General features: G+C 42.2%; 2 protein-coding genes across 3 annotated transcripts in view; one reads left to right on the top strand and one right to left on the bottom strand.

Moving 5' to 3' along the window:
- The window catches only part of LOC128599494 (solute carrier organic anion transporter family member 5A1), a 41424-nt gene extending 36381 nt beyond the window's left edge, over window positions 1–5043 (top strand). For both annotated transcript variants that reach the window (XM_053611123.1, XM_053611122.1), the window contains exons 7-10: window positions 549–708; window positions 2377–2618; window positions 3022–3086; window positions 4610–5043. In XM_053611123.1, coding sequence (XP_053467098.1) covers window positions 549–708; window positions 2377–2618; window positions 3022–3086; window positions 4610–5043 — 901 coding nt within the window. The remainder of the gene's footprint in view (window positions 1–548; window positions 709–2376; window positions 2619–3021; window positions 3087–4609) is intronic.
- Window positions 5044–8534: 3491 nt separating this feature from the next.
- Window positions 8535–21054, bottom strand: csrnp1b (cysteine-serine-rich nuclear protein 1b). Its single transcript, XM_053611124.1, is given in 7 exon segments — window positions 8535–11938; window positions 12130–12426; window positions 12537–12625; window positions 12628–12716; window positions 12718–12796; window positions 14601–14801; window positions 18147–21054. Coding segments are annotated over 7 exon segments (1776 nt in total). The 5' UTR covers window positions 18181–21054; the 3' UTR covers window positions 8535–10951.
- Between the last annotated feature and the right edge of the window lie 906 nt (window positions 21055–21960).

The following is a 21960-nucleotide window of genomic DNA, read 5'->3' as shown; positions in this document are numbered from 1 at the left end:
TAGTACAAGCAAATCACAGGTTTTCTATAAATGTGCTCATGCTAACATGTTATCGTTACTGTAGTAACAACCTTACACAGGGTAATTACGCATAAGGTATGTATGGGACTGACTGTTTATAGCTGCTATAACGCAAGTGACAACAGGAACTAACTTGTCGGTCGTTCCATTACTATGAATGGATTAAAAAAAAAAGTACAACATGTTGTTCTTCAATAATTACAAACAGTAATTGTTGCCCAATTGCTGTGGTTTAATAAAAATTGGAAAACTTTATTGTTGATTATTTTTCTATAACACACCCCATCGTGGGTTTTTTTTTTCTTCCCCCCCCCCCCCCCCCCTTACGTTAAGGAGGTCCACACAGTGGAGTGCTAATTTCTCATTTTGGCCAGTTTCCACTCGGTATGTTGAACCTCTGGATCTGCTCCAGATATACGGTGAAGTCAGCTGGAGGGACAGTAAGCTCGTTGTGAAATTGCCTCTCATCTCTACTGACTCGCAGTCCCTCTCTTTTTCTTTTTTTTTCCCCTCTCCTCGTTCTCCAGGCCAACTCTGACGCTGACTCACAGGAACCTGACGGGCAGCTGCAACGTGAACTGTGGCTGTAAGATTAACGAGTATGCGCCAGTCTGCGGCTCTGACGGCATCACCTACTTTAACCCCTGCCTGGCAGGCTGCAACGCGGTCGGCAACGACAGCACTGGGGTAAGCGTGTTGCAATACATGCTCAAAACAGAAATGTTCTTACTATATCTCATCCAAATTTCTAGATCGGAATTTATTAGCAGCCAATTCTCGGGCGTAAGCCGAGTGTCCCTACAATCACGCGACAGCTAACGTGCGGTGTGTGTAAAGGCTCGTGTGCTCTTCGTTGCAGCTTCATAGGATCTTCATAGGCAAAAATTGTACATAAGTATTCATTTTCACATTTTTACTGTTTTTAATTAAATATAAAATAAACAAAATACATGGCCTAAAAGTGATTTTTATGAGGTTAACCTTACTGCAGCGCTCATTCAAGCTAGATCAATTTCCAGTTCTTGTGGAGCCTCATTTGGCTCTGGTCGAGAATCGCTTCTTCGTACTCTGAGTCTGATTTACTGATTAATGAGTAGGAACTCGATAAGACACGTAGAGGATGTACGGAAATTGTTTAGACTGGATTTCCGCTTCTGGTTGGTGGAACGCTGAGCGTACCTGTGCTGCTGCTCCTCACCAGTGTGTGTTTGTTTTTCCTTTTTTTTGTTGTTGTTGTCCTTTTGCCATTACTCTCCACGGACCTGATACTGTTGTAATTGTATCTTTTGCTATTATTGTTAGGGGGCCAAGCACTGAAGGTGTGTCTGTATTTGGAGTGTAACGATACACTGTGACGCAATGCATCATGGAAATGTGCAATATCAGCGTTCTATTAATTATTAATTCATCGTGATGCAGTTGCACTGTTTGAACACCAGAGGTCCCGATCTGCGCATCTCATAGAGTTTAAAATCCTGCATTTCAGTCCCTACAGGATTTTGCGGTTTTGCGATCGCAGAAGTGCGTGCAAAATCAAGCAGACTCTGCAATATTCAGAGGAGCTTGCAATTCAATTTTTTTAAATCGTCGCAGATTTTCTGCAGGTTCGAGCCGAGACGCGTCATGTGACATGAATACAACGCGCATTCAGCGCACACACAGAAAGAGAGAGCGTATGAGATTCCCGTCTCATTACCGGGAAGTTTTTTTGGGCGTGTATATTTAAACATGTTTATTTATTTTTCAGGTATGGTGAACCTGTGGTTCATTTTGTTTACATTGATAAACCTCGGGTTGTAGCAGTTTTCACATTTATTTAGTTTTCTAGAGACTAAAACACATCGTTTTGCATCGTTTATTATATTGAAATGAAAAAGGAGTCTTTTCAGCCATCATTTTTCATCATTCCAATTTTCTGATAATCAAATTGGATCGAATCGAGACCAGAGTGAATCGTTACACCCCTATTCGGCACTCAATTTACCTATATTCCTTCTTCTTCATCTTCTTCTTCTTCTTCTTCTTCTTCTTCCTCTTCTTCTACTTCTTCTTATTATTATTACTATTCTTCTTCTGCTTATTATTATTATTATTATTATTATTATTATTAATACTCTTTTTCTTCCTATATTTCTTCTCCTTCTTATTCTTATTTTTCTTCCTCTTATTCTTCTTATTTCTTCCTCTTATTCTTCTTATTTCTTCCTCTTCTTATACTACTTCTTCTCCTTTTTCTTCTTTTTTCTACTTATACTTCTTATACTTCTTCTTCTTATACCTCTTTTTCTACTTCTTATACTTATTGACAACTCTCTCTCTCTCTCTCTCTCTCTCTCTCTCTCTCTCTCTCTGCAGATGAGAAATTACACGGACTGTGCGTGTGTGCAGAGCAGGCAGGTCATCACACCTCCCGCTGGTGGCCAAGGCAGTCAGCTCCAGCTGGTCATCGTGAAGACCTACCTGAACGAGAACGGTTTCGCCGTGTCTGGGAAGTGCGACCGCACCTGCAACACGCTCATCCCCTTCCTCATCTTCCTTTTCATCGTCACGCTCATCACTGCCTGTGCCCAGCCCTCCGCCATCATCGTCACTCTCAGGTACGTTCAAAACAATTCCGGCGCCTTTCACCTCCCGCTAAATCGTGATCGGCAACGACGTGAGCCCTTTTTAAAACACACGCGATTTCTGAATCCTCTGAATGAAGCCGAGATCATTTCAGAAACGAGATGTATGATTTTTCAACAGTGTTGCATTGTGATCTTTTAATATATTAGTAAATCTACTAATAAACATTGTCTTTTGTCCACAACATTGAGCTTTAGGTCTCTGGGATTCTAACATGAGACCTTGATCAGTAGATCTACTCCATTATCAGTGTTCTCCTTCATCAACATGATGAGGACAGAAAATAGCAACGAGTTCCTTCTGGATTCCACATCCAGGATACGGATAGGTTTCCATGCAGTAATGCGATTCCTGCATGTCTCTTCCTGTTTGTAGGTCAGTAGAGGAGCAGGAGAGGCCGTTTGCTTTAGGAATGCAGTTCGTGTTGCTGAGAACGCTCGGTGAGTAACGGACGCTCATCGTGTCTTTTGGCCTTCCGTGAATGTAAAATTGCTGTCGGGTCTAATCCAGAGCCGTGCTCTTACTTCCGTACTGATGTTTTAAAAGCAAGGTTTTGAAAGGTCGGCAAAGGGAAACGCAAACATCTTTGTGTTTCGTTCAGCTACAGTTATGCAAATGTGTTGAAGACCTGAAACGAGATCGTGGTTAAAAATAGTCATGAACAAACGGGCAAGAAGAAAACATTTTACAGCCAGTTTACACCTGGTTTCTTCATCTTTCCTGGGTATTAGGATCAGATCTGGATTTTCTTGGTCGTATAGTGCCCTGTGTAGGGTTTACAATGCCGTTACACTTCATGTGTCATGCTTAGAGGAATGTACGGTGCACTAAATTCTACTATCCTATGTAGTAAGCATATGCAGTGAATAAGAAGTGTTTAAAATTCAACTGCACTTGAATAGAATCAGACGGCTTTCATATAAATGCACATCCGATGAATATTTAAAACGGATTTAAATCCAATTGTAGCCTGATGTAAGTAGTCTGTCCAAGTGTATTCATATCTTTGTTCTGCATGCCCACTATATAATAATAATTGTGGAAGAAACACAGAGTTTGTATACATAAGAAACTACTTATTTGGACAGAATCCTAGACCAGAGCATTTGCTTCTAAATATCCACTGCCTATAGTTTGAGTGGATTAAAATGGATTACAATTGCAAAATTGTAATCTTTTTTATTTATTAAAATTTTTTTTTTGATGTGGCGATACAGTGAGTACGAGTGAACATTCTGGACACGAAATCAGGTGTGAGCATAGTCCATAATATCATTTATACCAAATATGTTTCCATCGCCGTATCTTATATCGCGTTTTTATCCGTATGATTATCTGTTCATCAGTTTTTAACTTCACTTACTTTTCGAAAGTTTGTGCACAAATGATTTAATGCTGTGAACCAGCACCACGTCATTGTATTTTATACGCTCATGCACACGTTTCGTTTTCTCCGCCAATGGACTTTGGTATATTTTGTCGTTTCTTAAAAGTGCGCTTCAAGCATCTGGAATCTAGAGGGCCACAGCAACACACCTGAATCAGCACGTTGATTAATTACTCAATTCTGCATGGGCTCAGATTAGTGTATTAGAAGAGGAGAACTGTGGTCCCTCTGTTTAAGCTGTTCGAATAAAACCTTGGACTCGTTACTGTACAGCTGTAGCAATGGTGCCATCTAGTGGTTTTATGGTGTGTTACACAAAAGATGCTACACCTTTAGACATTCTGGTCTAAAACAGGGTTTGAGAAATTCAGTAATGTGGAGTTTGAAGTATTTCCTACTCCTGATACCTGAACTTTAAATAAATAAATAAAAACCTTCATATTAAGATGTTTATGTAATGGTGGGTGTAAACTAGCCATTTAAAAATAAGAAACGTAAGTTAGTGATTTAAACAAGGGTATAGAATGAATACGTGTAGGCTAAGTCGTTATTTTCATTTCTCGCCCTCATGTGCAGCCTACATACCGACACCCATCTACTTCGGCGCCGTGATCGACACTACGTGTATGCTGTGGCAGCAGGACTGCGGCGTGCACGGCTCGTGCTGGGAGTACGACGTCACCTCGTTCCGCTTCGTCTACTTCGGCCTGGCAGCCAGCCTCAAGTTCGTCGGCTTCGTCTTCATCTTCCTCACCTGGTACTCCATCAAATGCAAGGAGGACCGGCTGGAGCGCCGTCGCCCGAGCCTGCCTCCGCTCGGCACGGTGAGCGAGCTCGTGTGTCAGGTGGGTGCGCGCAAGTGCCACGCACGTACTCGCTCCTGCCCGGCGTTTACGCTCGATCCGACACCGCTTCACCACAGCCACAGCATCCAGAGCTGCCCGGGAAACACTCTCAAAGCAATAACGCCCCCGGTGCACCCCGTACAGGAGGTCCACGCCCGCGTCTGAGATCTAACTCCATCCTCTCCACGTGCCTTCCTCGATTGGGCGCAAAGCTTTTTTTGAAGTTCAGCTGACGCCCTGCTGAGTATCACAGCTGTTTTTAAGGTTCTCATCAGCGCACATCTTTAAAAAAAAAAAAAAAAATTATTAATAATAATAAATTAAATACTTGTCGAAGTGTGCATTGTACATTGTAAAAGACATCACATGGTGCTAAGTGGGTTTGGGGGGAGGGGATGGGTCAGGGGTCAGTCCTGTTCAGTATCATGTCTTGGATATCAAGATGTCTTGGATATCAAAACGTCATCACAAGCACAACTGGAAATCTGTTCTATGCAAACTCTGCCACTTTGCCCCACTGCGTATCGCTGTCTATTGTGTATCTCTCATTTACAACGAGACGCAACCGTCGCCTGTCCTCGCTCTGTTTCTCTCTCCTGCTGTCTCTCTTTTGGAAGTTAGGCCAGTACGGAAGAGAAGAATGGCTGTCTAGGTTGTTGGAATTTTCCTGAACTTTCCGGCGACGTGGTCCCTCAAGGTTCGGTACTGTGGCCCGTTAAAGTTCTATGAAATATGAGTAAGGATCAGAGGGACAGCTAAATTACATCACGAGAGAACTCTTTTATCATCCCCATCATCATCATCATCATCATGATCCCTAATTAGATCGGTATAGATGTAATACCACAATAAGATCAATGTGTTCCACTAAGCAAATCAAACACAAAACAAAAGCTCGGTGAGACGCGCTGCTCGATTTCTCTGGTTCCGGTTCACACAGACCCGTCTGTACTTTGGCAGTTTATTGTCAGATCTGATGCTGCATGGTTCGATCCCAGCAAACCTGGCCATTGCTCACGCTCTCCTCCTCTCGTCGCTGACAGAACTCAGCCTGGGCACTTCAACGCTTTAGCAATAGTGTTACTAAACCCTGTGGCAGCACACGCAGAGTATTTTGATACTACTGAGAGGTATCGATATGTCCTCAGAAGGTTCTAGGCATCACCACATGTACTACGCCAGTAGATGCATATTCGCAGTTCAAAATAGTCTCTGAGCATTTCATGACACCGGTATGCTAATCTCTAGAACAAGCCAACAGATATTACAATCGACGCCTACGAAGAATATAAACCTCTGTCCTCCGATGCTGCATCGTTTTCGCGTAATGTAGTGTAGTTCGTTAGGCGTTTAGGACGGGTAGCACAGCATGCTAGAAATAAAACCTGTCCAAATATGAATCGAAATTTCATCCATGGAATATGAAAAATAGATTTGAATCTCTGTGTCTACTTATACTTGTATTACTACTAAGAATTTATTCCTTCACATTTTGGCCAGTTCTACTGTATTTTTATGAAACCCTTGTTTGAGTATAATATTGTGAAGACAGAATTATTATCATTTTTTTTTAATTACTGAAACAATAGCATCATTGCAAGCAAGACCTGACAATGAATCTTCACTTGCTGTTCAGTCTTCAATCTCAACTCCTGGGCTTGGGATATCTGAAAGGAACACTTCCTTATTATTATTATTATTATTATTCAAATCGTTTCACTGTAAAATGAACAGAATCACGTGAGAAATCTGTGACAGCTTTTGTATTCCCAGTCAGTGTTTTGATGTAAAGGCCATTTGTAACCCAATGCAGTCGTGATGTAACTGGGAAGTGCCGCGGTTTTGTTGTTCTGGGCTCCGGCACATTGCTTTAATAAGCTTTGAGTCGAGGATGTGTATGAAGACTTGAACCCTTCATATCCAATGTGTAGAAAACCAAAATATCAAAAAATGGCCATCAGTGAACAAGTACTCATGGACTGGGCTGTGAAGTATAAAAATGGTAAATACATTTTTTTTTTTCTAATTTTTTTTTTTTTTGGTCTAAAACTTAGCTAATTTAGACTATGCTTTGAAAAAGAAAAAAAGGTGAACATGTATAACAAATAATGAAGCAAATCTGTTTGTTTTCTGTGCCTAAATTATGTAAGTTATATGTGAGATGTGAGATTATGATATACAACGCATAAATTGTTTCGTTTTTGCATTGTATTATATATCATTTTTGGCGTGTTGACGTTGAACTTTTTCTTTGGTTTGATTAACCTCCATCACCAAAAGACCCTTACATATCTATTATTATTATTATTATTATTATTATTACAGATGTAAATGTCTGACTATGCCTCTGCTTTGTGAGAAAGGCTCGAGTGACCGTATGGTATTAAGGCATGGTGTTTGGGGGTCACGTTGCTTGCACTTTTCTTCTGCCTGCTGTGATAAATGAACTGGAGATCTCTGTGCCACAGTAAACCTTCCCCCATTGGTACTAATGCACATCTCTGTGATGCAACATGACCTGAAATCAGTGGCTGCGTTGTTTTTTTTTTTTTTTCCCCCTCCCTTCTATGTCGTCTTCTGAAATGGTTCAACTATGGGTATGTTAAGCAGGCTAAAGCCGGTTCGAGAATCATCTTCACACCCGAGCCTCTCCACCCTCAGTGCTGTCAGCATGCGTGATGATCAGTTTGAGGCATGAGATGTCCTAATTAATTTGCTCATGTGGATTACTTCAGGTAGATATTTTACTTTTGTGGATGAGAGGGGGGTATCATAATTTTTTAGCAACATATTATTGACATGTATTTATTGAAATAAAAAGACAAAGCTGTATTGGAAAGGTCACGCTCCTGCTCTGCATTCCTCAGGAAACAGAAGTGAACAGATCGTGGCAACACTTTTGTTTACAGATGCCTTGAATACTTGATAATTGTCATTAAAAAAAAAAGGAGAGAATAAAAATAACTGTCTATATTTTGTGTCTGGAAGTCGAATACGTAGCTCATGTAAGGAATGATTGACACTTTCGAGTGTGCTGTTATAGGAAAATAATCAACAACGGGGTGGGTGAATATTTCCCACACGTTCTGATGTAATTTAGGGTTTGTTTTTTTAAAGAAACATCTGGATGTGTAAGACAGTCTGGACATTTTAACTGCTCTACAGGAACATGTTGAAATGATTTATGTATTGGAATAATACATAATGATCTGATTATTTTCGGGGTTTTTTTAAACGTTAAAACCTATTAATATGCTGATTTAATTTCTTTATTGAACAGCATCAGTCCCACTTTATTTCTCCTGTAAATGACGAGCTCACTGTCGCCACCTAGTGGTGTGTGTAATGATCACGCATACAAGGGTTTTCCCAACCTGTTCTTTGATTATGTAAGTATTATTATTTATTAATAAATATCAAGAGGGGGTTAAAAAAAAAAGGAACAGAATTCAGCTATTCAATAAACATAACTAGAAACAGATAAAAAAAAATGACTTGTTTAATAAATACAAGCTTGCAATCTGCTTCATCACACCAGGCTGTTGATTATTTTCCTATAACAGTATGACCCATAAATTGTATGAGAGTGGTGTTTTATTGTTAAATGTGTGTGTCTTGTTCTAGAAGTTCGCACAAAGCTCAGACAAAGCAGCATGTAAGAAAAAGCTGAACTTTTATTTTGAAATGACAAACTACTGTCAACTGACTTGAATGAAAATGAACAGCTTTTACCTGTTGAGCGTGAAAATATATTTAAAAAAATAAAATAAAATTAAAAAAAGCAGCTCAGTTTGCTCTGTAGTACCATTTTAAGCTGAAAAAATATGTACAACATAAATGACCAAATTAAGAAACACTTTTAAAAAAAAAAAAAAAAAAAAAGCCTTGTAGATCAAAACATACAATAATAATAATAATTAAGCCTAATAAATACCCATCGTTTTTCCGTTTCTTCATAAGGAGTGATGCGTCTTTACAAGGAAATACGGCGTACTTGCAGAAAGCAGTGCCCTCTTGAGAATGGAAATGAATGTTGTGTTTCAAGAACAGCACACGAAGGCGAAAAGCAAATACGGTTCCGATTGTGCAGTTTTGCGCTTGCAAATCATATACTGAGACGAAAGTGTGAATCGATCTCACATGCAATAGCTTTAGAACGTCGACACGAGTCATAGAAACTGAAGGGTGGGAGGTGGAGTATGTACATCATGTCTACATGTTCCTCCATCGAGGACGTTTTAGCTTTGAGACATGGGCAACCAAACGCTGTTGTTTTGTTCTTCTACGTCTTGCATAATATAATACACTTTTGCATAATATATGCAGAATTTATCCAAAAGATTTGTTTTTTTTTTTTTTTTTTAAACTAATCATCCACAGTCCATGTGGTCAATCATTTCTGCCGAAACATTCTAGTACAATCGAATTTCGCTTAATTAAACTGAAAAAGGCATTACAAAAGAAATAAATCTTTTACTTCTGGCCAGAATAAAGTTTAGAAGTATAACTATATGTGTAACTATATTAATATATTACAAATGTTTCAATATGTGACAAAAATTGCCTTTTTTTTATTTTTTTTTAATAAAATAGTTTGTCAATGATAGAGATTAGAATTCTCTCAAATCTACATAAATTAGAAAATTTTTTTAGTGTAATTCTCTATATTGTAGGCAACATCATGGGCAATAATGCAATTCTGATCTTAGGAAATAGGTAGGTTGGGGTTTTTTTATTTTTATTTTTTATTTTTTTAAACGCTTATCACTTAGAAAAGAACTCTCTTTTTACATTAGACCAGCAACCATGGCTCCTTGGATTAACAGGCACATAGAGTAAACTTTTTAACACCGCTCTTTTTCTTCTTCTTCTTCTTCTTCTTTTATTGCGCAACTATTTAATAAATTAGTATACTACTGAAATGAACCGTGAAATAACTTAACAGAAATTTTGCTTCACGCGAGTTAACGACCGCGAACGGATTCGAGCGTTGACAAACGGCCTAAAAACCCTCACACAAGAAGCTGCACGTTTCACGTTTCCAGAGCTCAGAGTGGCTCAGATACTCAGTTGGTGTTCAGAGATAGATAAATAAATAAACTCAAAACCTAAGGAATAAATAGAGTCATAAAGTAGTAATGGTAAATAGATCTCACAGTTCTGCAAGGATTCTCCACGAGGAGTATTTTGAATGAGATTTTGAAAACTGAAGTCTTCGTGGCATGGTAAGAAAACAAAAAAAAAAAAAACGCTCGGTAGCGTAACTTTTGTGCGAACTTTTAACACGGAAAAAAAAAAAAAAAAAAAAATGGCGCGACGTCTTTACCGAACGCAAAGAAGTCAACACATCAGCAACCCATCCGCCCCCCGCTTGAGTTCCATTGATATTTTCACAGGTAAAGTGCTAATTGAGGAGCCTTTGGGGAGATTCGTGTACCATTTATAGATCCCAATGAGCCGTTTTGTGGAACGAGAGGAGTCTTCCTCTAGCTTTGCGATTCCGTACAGACGTGACGGAGACGGAGAAACCCTACAGGGGGTCTTTAAAATGCTGTTTCGAGTTTTGGTGGAAAGTCTCAGAAGAGCCGAATAGGGTCTATCACAGCGATGTATGGTCACAATACATTGCTTCCAAAAGCTAGAAAAAGTCCCTGAGGTGCATAATCAGCATTTTCTTCTTTTTTCATTTTTTAAAAGACTCCCATCTGTGCCCTGTGTAAAGTTCATATAAATAATCTTATCAATAGTAATAATATTAGTAACACCAATGTGGGTGACCAATTCAGCTCAACCTTCCTGGCCATATGTACAAATATTCTTAAACCGACAGCCAGAGACTTTAAACTGAAATATTAGCTGCCACTTTGATGGCAATAATAATGATAGTAATAATAATAATAATAGTAATAAGACTGCTAACATTTTCAAGGCAACTAATGCAAATTTTGATAGCCTTGATAGCTAGAGGCCGCCATAAATTACAAAATTACATTAAAGCTGTATTCATTTACAATTGTATACTCTCTTCGTTTTTTTTCCCGCCATAGTGTTTAAAATTAAACGTCCAACCGCTTCAGACTTTTACATACTCCATCACGGACAACTTCATGGCTTCTTCCAGCATCTGATTGTCTGTGAACGTAGTAGCAGGTGGTTCTGGGACAGATTCTGACAAACCGATGAGCGACTCCAAGAGACCGGTGCCTTGGTCATTGACTTGTGGGAAGCTGGGGTGGGCAGGCAATTGAAACTGAAAAAAGTTGTCCAAATGTTCATACTCCTTGAGAGAGTTGTACAGCGAGCTGGGTCCTAGACAGGGAAAGCCGTCGAAGAACTCCAAGTCGGACTCCGAGGAGAGGCTCAGGTCCATGTAATTATCGATGGTAGGAGACGGGGTGTTCGGAACCGATTCGCTGTGAAAGAGAGTGTCGTCTTGATTCGCGTTTTCGTCCGAGAGCTCGGACACAGCCGCAGCTCGGGCTGTACGATCGGTTTGTGGTGTGCACGCGTTATCATCACTGTCTACGTTGTCCACAGTGCTGAAGATGCCATATCCTACAGATGACGTCTCGGTCCTTCTCTGCTGTTGACTGCAGCTGGCGTCCCTGCAGTGTAAAGAGCATTCGTCGTTATCCGTGTCGCTGAAGCTCAGGATCTGCGCGAGTCCATTCTCGTCCACGTCGAGAGACGACTGTTCGCTCCGAGGTGCGTCAGTTGCTTCCGAGTCCTCGCTCTGACCCGAAGAACTAGAAGAGTCCGTCATGTCACTACTACAGCTGTTCTCTCCAGCAGCTGCTAATTCGGAGTTGAAATGAAAGCTTGAGCTGTTAGGCTCAACGCTGCCCTCTGCTGGACAGAGGGCTCGGGAGCTCATCTCGGGCTGCTCGTCTGACGTGGCGTCATTTTCAGAAGCATGCTCCTCTAGACGCTTTTCTAGCTCCAGCTTCATGATGGTGTGAATGTAGTGGGTCTGAACACGACTGGGGTTAAACTCGATGCGGCCCTCTGTATTCCCACAGCCGTCCTTGGTGCAGCCACAAGGGAAGGACGAGTGGTCCATCTGTGAGATAATTAACACAAAAAAAAAAAAAAAAAACACACAAGAAAATAAATTATAAAATCACTTCTACAGATACAGATGTTTATACAGATGTTTAAAAACAGCCATGTCAGGTCAAGGTGAGTGTGTGATTGAGAACCTCTGACTAGCGCTAAAGTACACACGAAGCCTTAGAGGACTACGGTTCCCACCTGACACTTGATGCCAGCCAAACTGCAGCTGCAGGTTTCAGGCTCGCAGAAGCCCTGGCAGTCGCAGCCACAGTCCTCCCGTGACATGCGCAGCTCATGCAGCTGCCTCTTCTCCTCCTTGTCAATCTTCTTCACTCCGGCCTCTTTCAGGATGGCATGCCGCCTCTTGGATGGGTAAGGGTGGAGGAATGACCCACTGTCAAGGTTCACGCCGCTGAGATCGATCTCTTCCTCTGGGATGTCGTCCACAGTCAGCTGGTCTGCCTCTTCGGATTCTTGGGTACCGTTCTTAGTAAGCTGTTACATAGGGTAAAGGGGGGTGAGCAGGCGAGTGAAAAGATCTCCTGTTGTTTGTGTTTACGTTTCATGCAATCATGATCTCAGGAAACTACTTCCATTTGACATACCTTCTGTTTCAGAGCCTCCAGCTTCTCTTCTTTCATTCTGTTCTTGATCTTCTCACGCCGTAGGTGGCGCTGTTCCATCGCAAACTCAGCCAGCGTGTAGCGGCGCTGTGCGCTGTGCCTCTGCAACATGCCCAGCGTGCAGCCGCCTCTGCTAGGTACGCTGGTGAAACCCTGGCACCGTGGGAAGAAGAAGACGGTCACCTGATCGAACTGCACATTGCCCCGCCGTGGTCTTTTGGTCTTTTTGAGGATGGAGGTGGCTATAGGAACGACAGAAAAACAGAGCTTTGTGAGGGAAAAAAAAAAGGAGCAAAAGGGAAAACAAAACATGTAATGAAATTCCGGGAAGAATTAAAAACAACACCACCAAAAAAAAAAAAAAAAAAAAAACACGTCTGTGCACGTCGGTTTTTTTTGAGGGATTAGCACTGAAGTGCTTTTCTTATGAACTCATCAGGGAGTATTTAGGCAGGAAGAGTGCCAGGTCTAATGGGAGGACTTGAAACTGGTGTAAACATCAGGATTGCACAGTTATAGCGTATACGCTTAACTTTCATCTACCACAAGATGGCAGACACTGCTAACATTACAAGTGGAAAAAAAAAGTACACGCCATTAGTTGTAGAAATAATTATAAACCAAAAAAAAGTTTCATATATATTATTATCCGTGAAAAGAACAGACCTAAACGTTACCGTCGATCCTATTTCTGGTTGGAGCTAATAAACGCAACGCTTTATTCTTATCGGCTCCTCAGGAATTTCCCCTTGGCGGGGATGGGTAGAAGGGAAACTGAGCTGTCAGATTAATTGCACAGTGAGTAAATGTGTTGGAAATCTGAAGCTTCCTGCATCAAGGAGGACTGTTCGAGCAGTACATTTCACCAGATGGAGCGGATTGAACGGTGCAGCCACTTCACACACACACACACACACACACACACACAGCTGTCTGAAGTCTACTTAGTGGCTAGTTCAGTGTCACTAGCCAAATGTTCCTCTTGTGTTAAAGTCAGTGGAATGAGACTTATGCAGAGAGGAGGCGTTCATAACAAAACCACAGAAAAAACCAAAATGTGGGAACATGACTTTTGGAAATTCCACTTCCTCTGTGCCTCCGAGTGAGAAAGGCCTGCTTTTCCCTCAAGAAGATTCAACAATTCTTATCTGCAGAACAGTGTGTAGAGGGAATGAACATGCTAATAATCGCCACAGATGGTGTCCATTAAAAACACACAGCCGGCTGTGAACCCTGCTGTGTACATATGCCTTGGCTATCAGATTCTTGTGTAAGCTTGCTCACATTTAAATAAATAAATAAATAAATAAATAAAGAAAGAAAGAAAGGCTGACTTTATCAGACTTTTCTTTATTGTTATACACAAGCTACAATCACTGATAGTCCTTTTCTGGAAATTTTTATATATATATATATATATATATATATATATATATATATATATATATATATTTGGACTAGAGTAGTTTCCAATTACCTCAATTATTTCAGATTCATTAATTAATCAAAGTCTAGGTTTCAGCTGAAGCATCTTGCTTTCAGTTCTTTCATATGCCTTCCTCAGCTCTCCCTTAGCACCTGTACTGTGGGTATGCCAGGTACAGACAAGGCTCTGTGTGTTCTTTTTCTCTCTCTCTCTCTCTCTCTCTAGCTCTCGCTGTCTCTACTGGCATCCTGCCCATTCATTGGCACTTTGCCCTGTCATCCTGGGAACCTCACAACTGTTTACCCTGCTTCCTTCACCTCACTGCTCCCGCAATCTCCATCAGAGAGGCAGAGGAACAGCAGGTGAGCGCGCGGGGTACACGGCGCTGCACTTTCCAACTTCCTCAGGATTTACTCAGAAGGCAGAAGGTGACCTTGTCGATGTTCTGAGCCTGATTCTGCTTCAGGAGAGCAATTTAAAAAAAGGTAAAGATGTTCCTAAATATGGTTGTGCGGTTCATTCCCAGAGGGCCCTGCCTACAAGAGTGCTGCACGTCGTTTTTTTTTTTTTTTTTAAGCCGAGAGATGACAGCGATAGAATAAAACGGAAGGCGTACTCACTGCTGAATGACGCTGCCGGTGAGCTCGGGTTACTGGGTGTGGAGTCCAGGGTGTCCGAGTAGCAGCTCTCGCCATCCGAGTCCCAGCCGGAGTAGGCAGAGGAGGAGAGAGACGAGGGAGAGGATGAAGAGTAGCACGGGTCCTCCTCCACCTCCTCAAACTTCCTCTTGAGAAGCCCACTCATGGCGCTAAAGTGCTGATCTGTGGGACACAAAACAGGCCACAAAGACTGATTACCATCATGATGATATTTCATTATCATATAGTCTAATAGTACAGGCTGCACCATGTGCATTTTCATCAACTCGTGGTACAACAGTAATGAAGAGTCCTATCCCCGCTGACCCTGCTGTATTCCGCACATGGTCTTTTTCATTTGTTCCAATACACTAACTGCATGGCCCTTCAAATAACAAGCTGACTCTACTATACAACTGGCCCTGAGCCGTTGAGCCGTGAGGGGAACAGGAAGCAATCAATCAAGTCCCTCCAGCGCAGGTCAACAATTATCAGACCCTTCACCCACTTCCAAATTCAATCAGCCGAGCAAATACATTGATCAGCAGAAAAGGAGTCCACAGAATACACACGCACACGAGCAAGTAGGCATGTTTATTATGTAGCCCTTGAATGCCCTTCTTTCCACTGCTCCCATGGAGAGACTGCTTGTGCAGTGATGAAGACAATCAATTCTTTGGACAGAAGAGAAAAAAAGCTGGCCTCTGCCTCTGGCTTTAAGGAGCTCGAGTAGGAGGAATGCAGCGACTCGCACACTTTTTGTGCCCCTGATGGCTGTTGTCTCATACAGCTATTCTGCCCTGAAGACATTCCCTGTCAGTTAACGCACCTCAAGCCCTACTGTGGGTTGTTGCTCTCTGCTGACGCGCGTGGAGGAAGACAGGAAAGAACAAATATACCTCTGAGCGAGTCTTTAAAAAAAAAAAAAGGAAAAGAAAAAAAAGCAAGATGTACACACATTGAAGTAATGCAATGTGATTCACTGAGTAAATCCAAAATATAAACAAGATACCTTTAGCTACACTAGTAAGAAGCTTTCACAAGTGTTTTTTTTTCCCCTTTTTTTTTTTACTTCTCTTCTATGTAACTGGTAAGCTACGGCAGAGCATATTGCAAAAACAAGCGTAGTTCCCACTAACAGGGTGACTTCTGAGAAATGACAGACAGTCGTGACTGGAACATGACGAACATGAAGTCTGGAGTACTGTCTGGGTGCATCTGAATAATACTCACTCAATCATCACTTCCAAGCAGTTATCTTTAACGATTTCTTTCTTTCTTTCTTTCTTTTTTGTCCATGTACAGATCTAGATCCGTTAAAACTAGGGCCTCGGATGAGATTTTACAGCTCACCCAAACAGATACAGTAAAGTAAAGCACAGCTATAATTACACCCCAGAATGAAAGTGCTGACATCATAAATGTGTTAGACATCGAGGCATAAACTGCACACTATGCCGTGCCCCTTTTCACAGTGGCATCTGCTGCCAAAATACACAGCACGGTACTGAAATCAGACATGCCCCATGTCTCTCCAAAGGAACCTCCACATGCAAATGCATGCTTGGTCAACTTTATCCGTCCCTGTTATGCAAGTGTGTGCTGGGTAAACACGAACGTCTACAGCACGTCCATCAAGGCAGTGACGTCTCCATGTTGTGTGAGCAGTTAGGCAATAAGAACATAAAATGTTCTTCTGATTAAAAAAGGTACCCAAGTACTTCGCGTACTGTTCCGCAGTCCAGTTGATCAACCTCCAAGCACGGCAGTTTATCATTGACTGGGTCTAGAAAGATTATTATTTGCATGCAAAGCACACACAGTGTATCAGAGCCCTAGAGTAACCCTGACATGTCTCATCTTGCAGCAGTGCAAATAATACTTTGTCTTGACAAGCCTGTGAGCCTGCATCCAGGCCTCTGCAGTAAAATCCATAAGAGTTTGCATATATAGAGAGAACAATAAGCGAACTGCAGAAATGCGCATGAAAAAGATCAGGCCATATTATAAAGCATTACGACCTATCATTGCATCGCCGTCTTCCGTCGTAAGTATTTAGCAGTATCGGAGCACCTGGACACAGCATCTGTTGCTTATCTAGCCCCCTTTTAACCTGCACCCATGCCTCGGACTCGGATACGCATAGCCGCAAGGACACACACGATCACCTTACACCTTCCTGAGATCTCCTTGTGTGTCTGGCAGAAAACAAAGGCTTGAAACAAAAAAAAAATATATCCCTGAGGAGGCTCACGAGAGAAGCTTTAATTAAGAGCTGTGGACAGAAGGATTGGGATGGGAGGGCGAGGTGGGGGGGGGGGGGCGTTATGAGTATAGTAAAGGGAGAGAAAGAGCTTGGGACCCTGGTGTCAGAAGTGGGTCATTGTCTCGACTGTAGCCTACCTGACAGCCTGATTTGTTAATCTTGTTTAACAGGCAGAAACAACGAAGACAAGCTCATTCCAGTAACGGGGGTGCATGCATATACACACACACACACACACACACACCCCTAGGCATGAGCAATCCTGGAAGACATCCAGATTGACATTTAAGCAGAAGTCAATCTTCTACTCCACCAAACGCTTTCCATTAAAAACAGAGTTCATTCTTTATATCAGACGGACCGAGCTCTTTACCACCGGTGGCTGTGTAGAGCTAGGCTTGCCATCCATAAAGACTCGGAACCGTGTCCTGATAAATCTCACCACCTAGAGGGATGAGATCGGGCAAGCAAGATAGAGTAGACAGTGTTGTGTTGGGTTTTTTTTTTCGCAGGACCATCAATTATGCAGCACTGTCATTCCATTAAGTGCGCAGTCAGGATGAGAATGGCAGCGCCGCCATGAGGTATTCCCCACGCAGTTGTCAGCGGTGCTCATGACTTAAATCTCATGCAGTAGAGAGAAGAGAAAAGGCTGTTCACTGAAGCAGCCTGCCGCAGAAACCAGATCTACCACCACAGTCAGCACTGAGTGCTGATAAGATGCTAGTGATACGGTCCACACACAGCCTGACAAGGCTTTAGCCAAAAAAAAACAAAACAAAAAAAAAAACACACACACAAAAAAAACTGCTTCATGAAGGAAATGAAGGGAGCCTTGTCAGAATTTAAAGACTTTTTAAATCCCACCTCATCCGTAGTCAATAATAGCAATGACCATATTACCAGTGTTATATGGTATTTCTATAAAGTAAAGCCTGGAAAATGTTTTAAAGTGCCAAATGCAATATTAAAGTTTTTAAAAACTCATACGCTGCCCTAGTTCTGATGAGAGCAAAAGAACAGCACACGGCAGGAAAAGAGCAGAGAAGCCTATCTGAACTACTCTCTATTGCCACACACACACACACACACACACACACACACACACACACACACACACACACACACCAGGTGCTGGAGAATTGACTTTGCCCTGCCAGGTTGAAGTGCAGCAAGTCTGCAAAAGATAACGCAGCACACAGCATGCACTACAGCGAGAACACAACCCGCGGAACACTCTTAAACACCTATGGGCACAACACCTGCATTCGTAGATCGCTGATGATCTCGGGGCATGTTGACGCACACAGCGCTGATATTGACATACTTAATCACAGGTGTGAATGTTCCTGGAAACGCAAGCCCGTAATATAAGCAGCCACCTTCAGACAAGAAGAGAATCACTCCACCTGCTGGTGCGGCCACGAGAACTGACGCCGTCTGAGGAGCGCTTCCAGTCAGTCAGGCAGAACACCGAACACTCTGCTATGCCAGAGACATTCTGTTCCTGTGGTACACAGTACACAGCCATTCCAAATAGTAACCTGTACACTCATGAGGGAGGGAGGGAGATGGAGGGGAAGGAGGACGTTAAACAAATAAATAAAGCCATGGCTCCAGCCACAGGAATTCTTCTCTGGCAGGGCGACGCGTTTTACAGAGCACGGCCGTGCTATCGAACCCAGATGTGCCGACGATCTCGCTACAGAGACAGAGACTACGCCTAGGACAAAAATCCGGCTTTGGAAAAACACCCTACGATCGACCTCATGAGGTTCAGAGGCATTCCACAGAACCATTTAGGAGATTATGTCACAGACGTACTTGCCACTGGAGTTCCCGCCGACGTTTGAAACTTGTACGCGTTTTTCCCCACACGCGTGCATGTCACTTAGGGCTAATTAAGAAACACAGACGTACAGCATGTCAGGAACGCTTAGAACAGGGACACCGCAGACATTCAGCTCAATTAAGAGAAGCAAATTGAGAAGTTCAACAGCTTAATCGAGTGCCGAAGATCAGACGCCTAGGTTTTTACGAGCTCGGGTAAACAAACGGGTCGACGCAGGAACAAGGTGTTTAATAAAATTCTACCTGGGGAGCATTAAGCTACCTAATCTTCGTTGGTGACAGAACAATTTGCATCGATATCTGAAATGCAAAGTTAGGAAAGTGCAGGCGCATCGCGAGGTCTTCCGTATGGACGTTGTTATAATCCCTAGACTCATTCGATTTAAAGAGACTCCTAAAGAACAGGTAGCATCTTTCTAGAGTACTGCTAAGAACCTCCTCAGGGACCGGGTCAGCTTGGTGGAAGGAAGGAAGGAAGGAAGGAAGGAAGGAAGGGAGGGCGAGTGAGTGAGTGAGGGGCCGGACTCGTGCGTCAACCACGGTCTGGGACACTTTCTATCCAGTACATCACAAACCAGGACTTGAAACTGACAAAACACATGGGACCCCATGGGTTACACCACTTTAGCGACGACACTCTCCCCCACCACCTTCCATCTCTCAGAACAACTTGTCTAAAGAGGTACAGTTGTTTGTACAGTAGCTACCAGATGAGCTTCCAGCAGGATCTCGAAACGATGGCATGTATTGCATCCGAACATCATGTCGGGATGTGAAACAGAGCAACACCCATTGCTGAGTAATATCAACAAAATCTTGGATCTTGGAGCGAAAGTGCTCTCAGATCACCGACTTCACCAAGAAGCAAACAGACTCAACAATACAATGCTAGACTATTAGTTCATTCATTTTGCATAGCACAATAAATCAGATGTCATGGGAGTTAAAAAAGGAAAAGAAAAGCAAACACGTTGTGCATCCTGTAGGCATACAAAGCTGCACAAAAATACTATTTATTTATAAAAGTGTATTTGCCTCCAGGCACAGAATCTAAACAAAAGGCTCAGGCGCTTCTCATCAGTGGGAACATGATTCCCTCCACCAGTCCGAGTGAGGTCGCGCTAGAGACAGCGGCATCACACCATTGCACTCAGTTCAACAGGAATTCACACTCGCACAATGGAAACAAGCGCCAAATCACCAAGAATCACCACCAAACAAACATCATCTTCACCAGGCTTTTCAACACCATCCCCACAGCAACATTTACTCTCAGTTACAGGATCGGTTTTCTTTCCTTCTCCCTCCTTCCAGGATTTCACGCTGATTCAAAAGTGAAAGTTTTCCGCCGTTGGTTCAAGATTTAAAGCAGCTTCATTTCCATGATTGCAGTGCCGGTGTGGATCACAGTCTTAACCGGTGAGACTGAGGGGCATCCTGGGAAGCCACTGAAATGAAACCGAGAGCTATTCGATTCAATCACGCCGTAGCTTACACCAACCGCTCGCTCTCTCGCTCTCTCTCTCTCTCTCTCACACACACACACACACACACACACACACACACACTCACTCACTCACTCACTCACGCGCGCGCGCGCACTGACCCCAATCATCCCTGTTGTTTAATGCTAATGACAATTAACACCAAGTCATCAAGAGACTGATCTGAGTAACACATTACTGAGCTCAACTCACTACCTGCAGGAGCAAAGCAGAATGTATCTCCACAACATCTCCATATCCATTCCGAGTAGCTCCATTACTAACAAAAACTCCATCAGGTTAACACATGCGCTTTATTTATTTATTTATTTATTTATTTATTTAACGAAATACTAGCTATTAGGCTGAAGGTAGCCTACTGGGCTATTTATAAACAACCAGCCCCAATGTTTAAGCTATACCAGTCGCGTTTACGAGTAATAAATAAATAAATAAGCTGAGTTGTAGCCCATTTATCTACAAGAACATGACCTCTTAACAACATCTAGGATTTAATGAAAGCTCCACAGTCAATTTGTCCGACTCTCTCTCTCTCTCTCTCTCACACACACACACACACACACACACACACATTAAAAAAAATGATGACCTCAGTGGATCTTTCCCCTGTTGCAGTGACGGAAGGGAACATTCAAAACTATTTGGCTTTCCTTCAGCTACAAGCCGCGCGAGACTGCTGATTAGACTGGTGATTAGACCCACGACACGATCGCGACGTTTAACAACAACAATATTATCATTATTATTATTATTATTATTATTATTATTATTAGTATTAGTATTAATAACAACGAGAATATGAAGGAGAAATCAGAGAAAAAACACTTTTGCTTACCAACCAAGGAATTGAGTATCCGATCACCATTAGTGAAAATCACAATAGATTTTTCTTTTTCTTTTGTATTATAAATAAATAATTTAAAAAAAAGACGGAATAGTGAGAAGTAATCCAGGCAAACAGACAGACAGACACACAGAGAGAGAGAGAGAGAGAGAGAGAGAGAGATCGGACAGAGGCTGGGCTTTTGTGTCTTTCTGCTGTAGCAGCTGAAGCGTTTTTGCCTTGTCTGAGGCGGACCGCTCAGTAGCGCAGCCTTTTTCGTCAGTGGAAAACTCCCTCCTGGCGTCTGACGCAGGCGCTGACACACACACGCACACTGAGTGTGCGTGTGTGTGTGTGTGTGTGTGTAAGAGAGAGAGAGACCTGCCCACGCTGCTTCCTGCTTTCCCGGCGAGATGTCCTCACATAACATCACTACTTCCAATCATCTAAATATAATGAGAACAAACCAAACACAGGACGTGCTGTAGCCCTAAAAAACAAACAAACAAACAAACAAACAAAACAAGCAGCTAATTCTCCTCACACTCTACAGTAAATATTGTGCCTGGACTTTAACACAAACCTGAGCAACCATGCTTTTATTCTAATTCTAATTCTTAACCATGCTTTTATTCTAATTCTAATTCTTATTCTTAACCATGCTTTTATTCTAATTCTAATTCTAATTCTAATTCTTAACCATGCTTGGATTTCTAATGATCAGTGAGTGTCAGAGGGCTCATTTACTGTCATCTCGTCTCTTGGAGATGTCTCGTAGGCAATAAAAGGTGTAAACGTCCAAAGTTGTTATTTCCCAGTTTCTGACTCAGCCTTAGACGAAAACATGAGTCAAAAGAAAATGATTTACATCAGCGATGTGATTGCACCGTGATGAGT

This window comes from Ictalurus furcatus, chromosome 23 (genome assembly GCF_023375685.1).
Source record: "Ictalurus furcatus strain D&B chromosome 23, Billie_1.0, whole genome shotgun sequence".
Taxonomy (NCBI): domain Eukaryota; kingdom Metazoa; phylum Chordata; class Actinopteri; order Siluriformes; family Ictaluridae; genus Ictalurus; species Ictalurus furcatus.
Note: the sequence above shows the minus strand (reverse complement) of the source record. Positions and strands in the feature narration are given on the sequence as shown.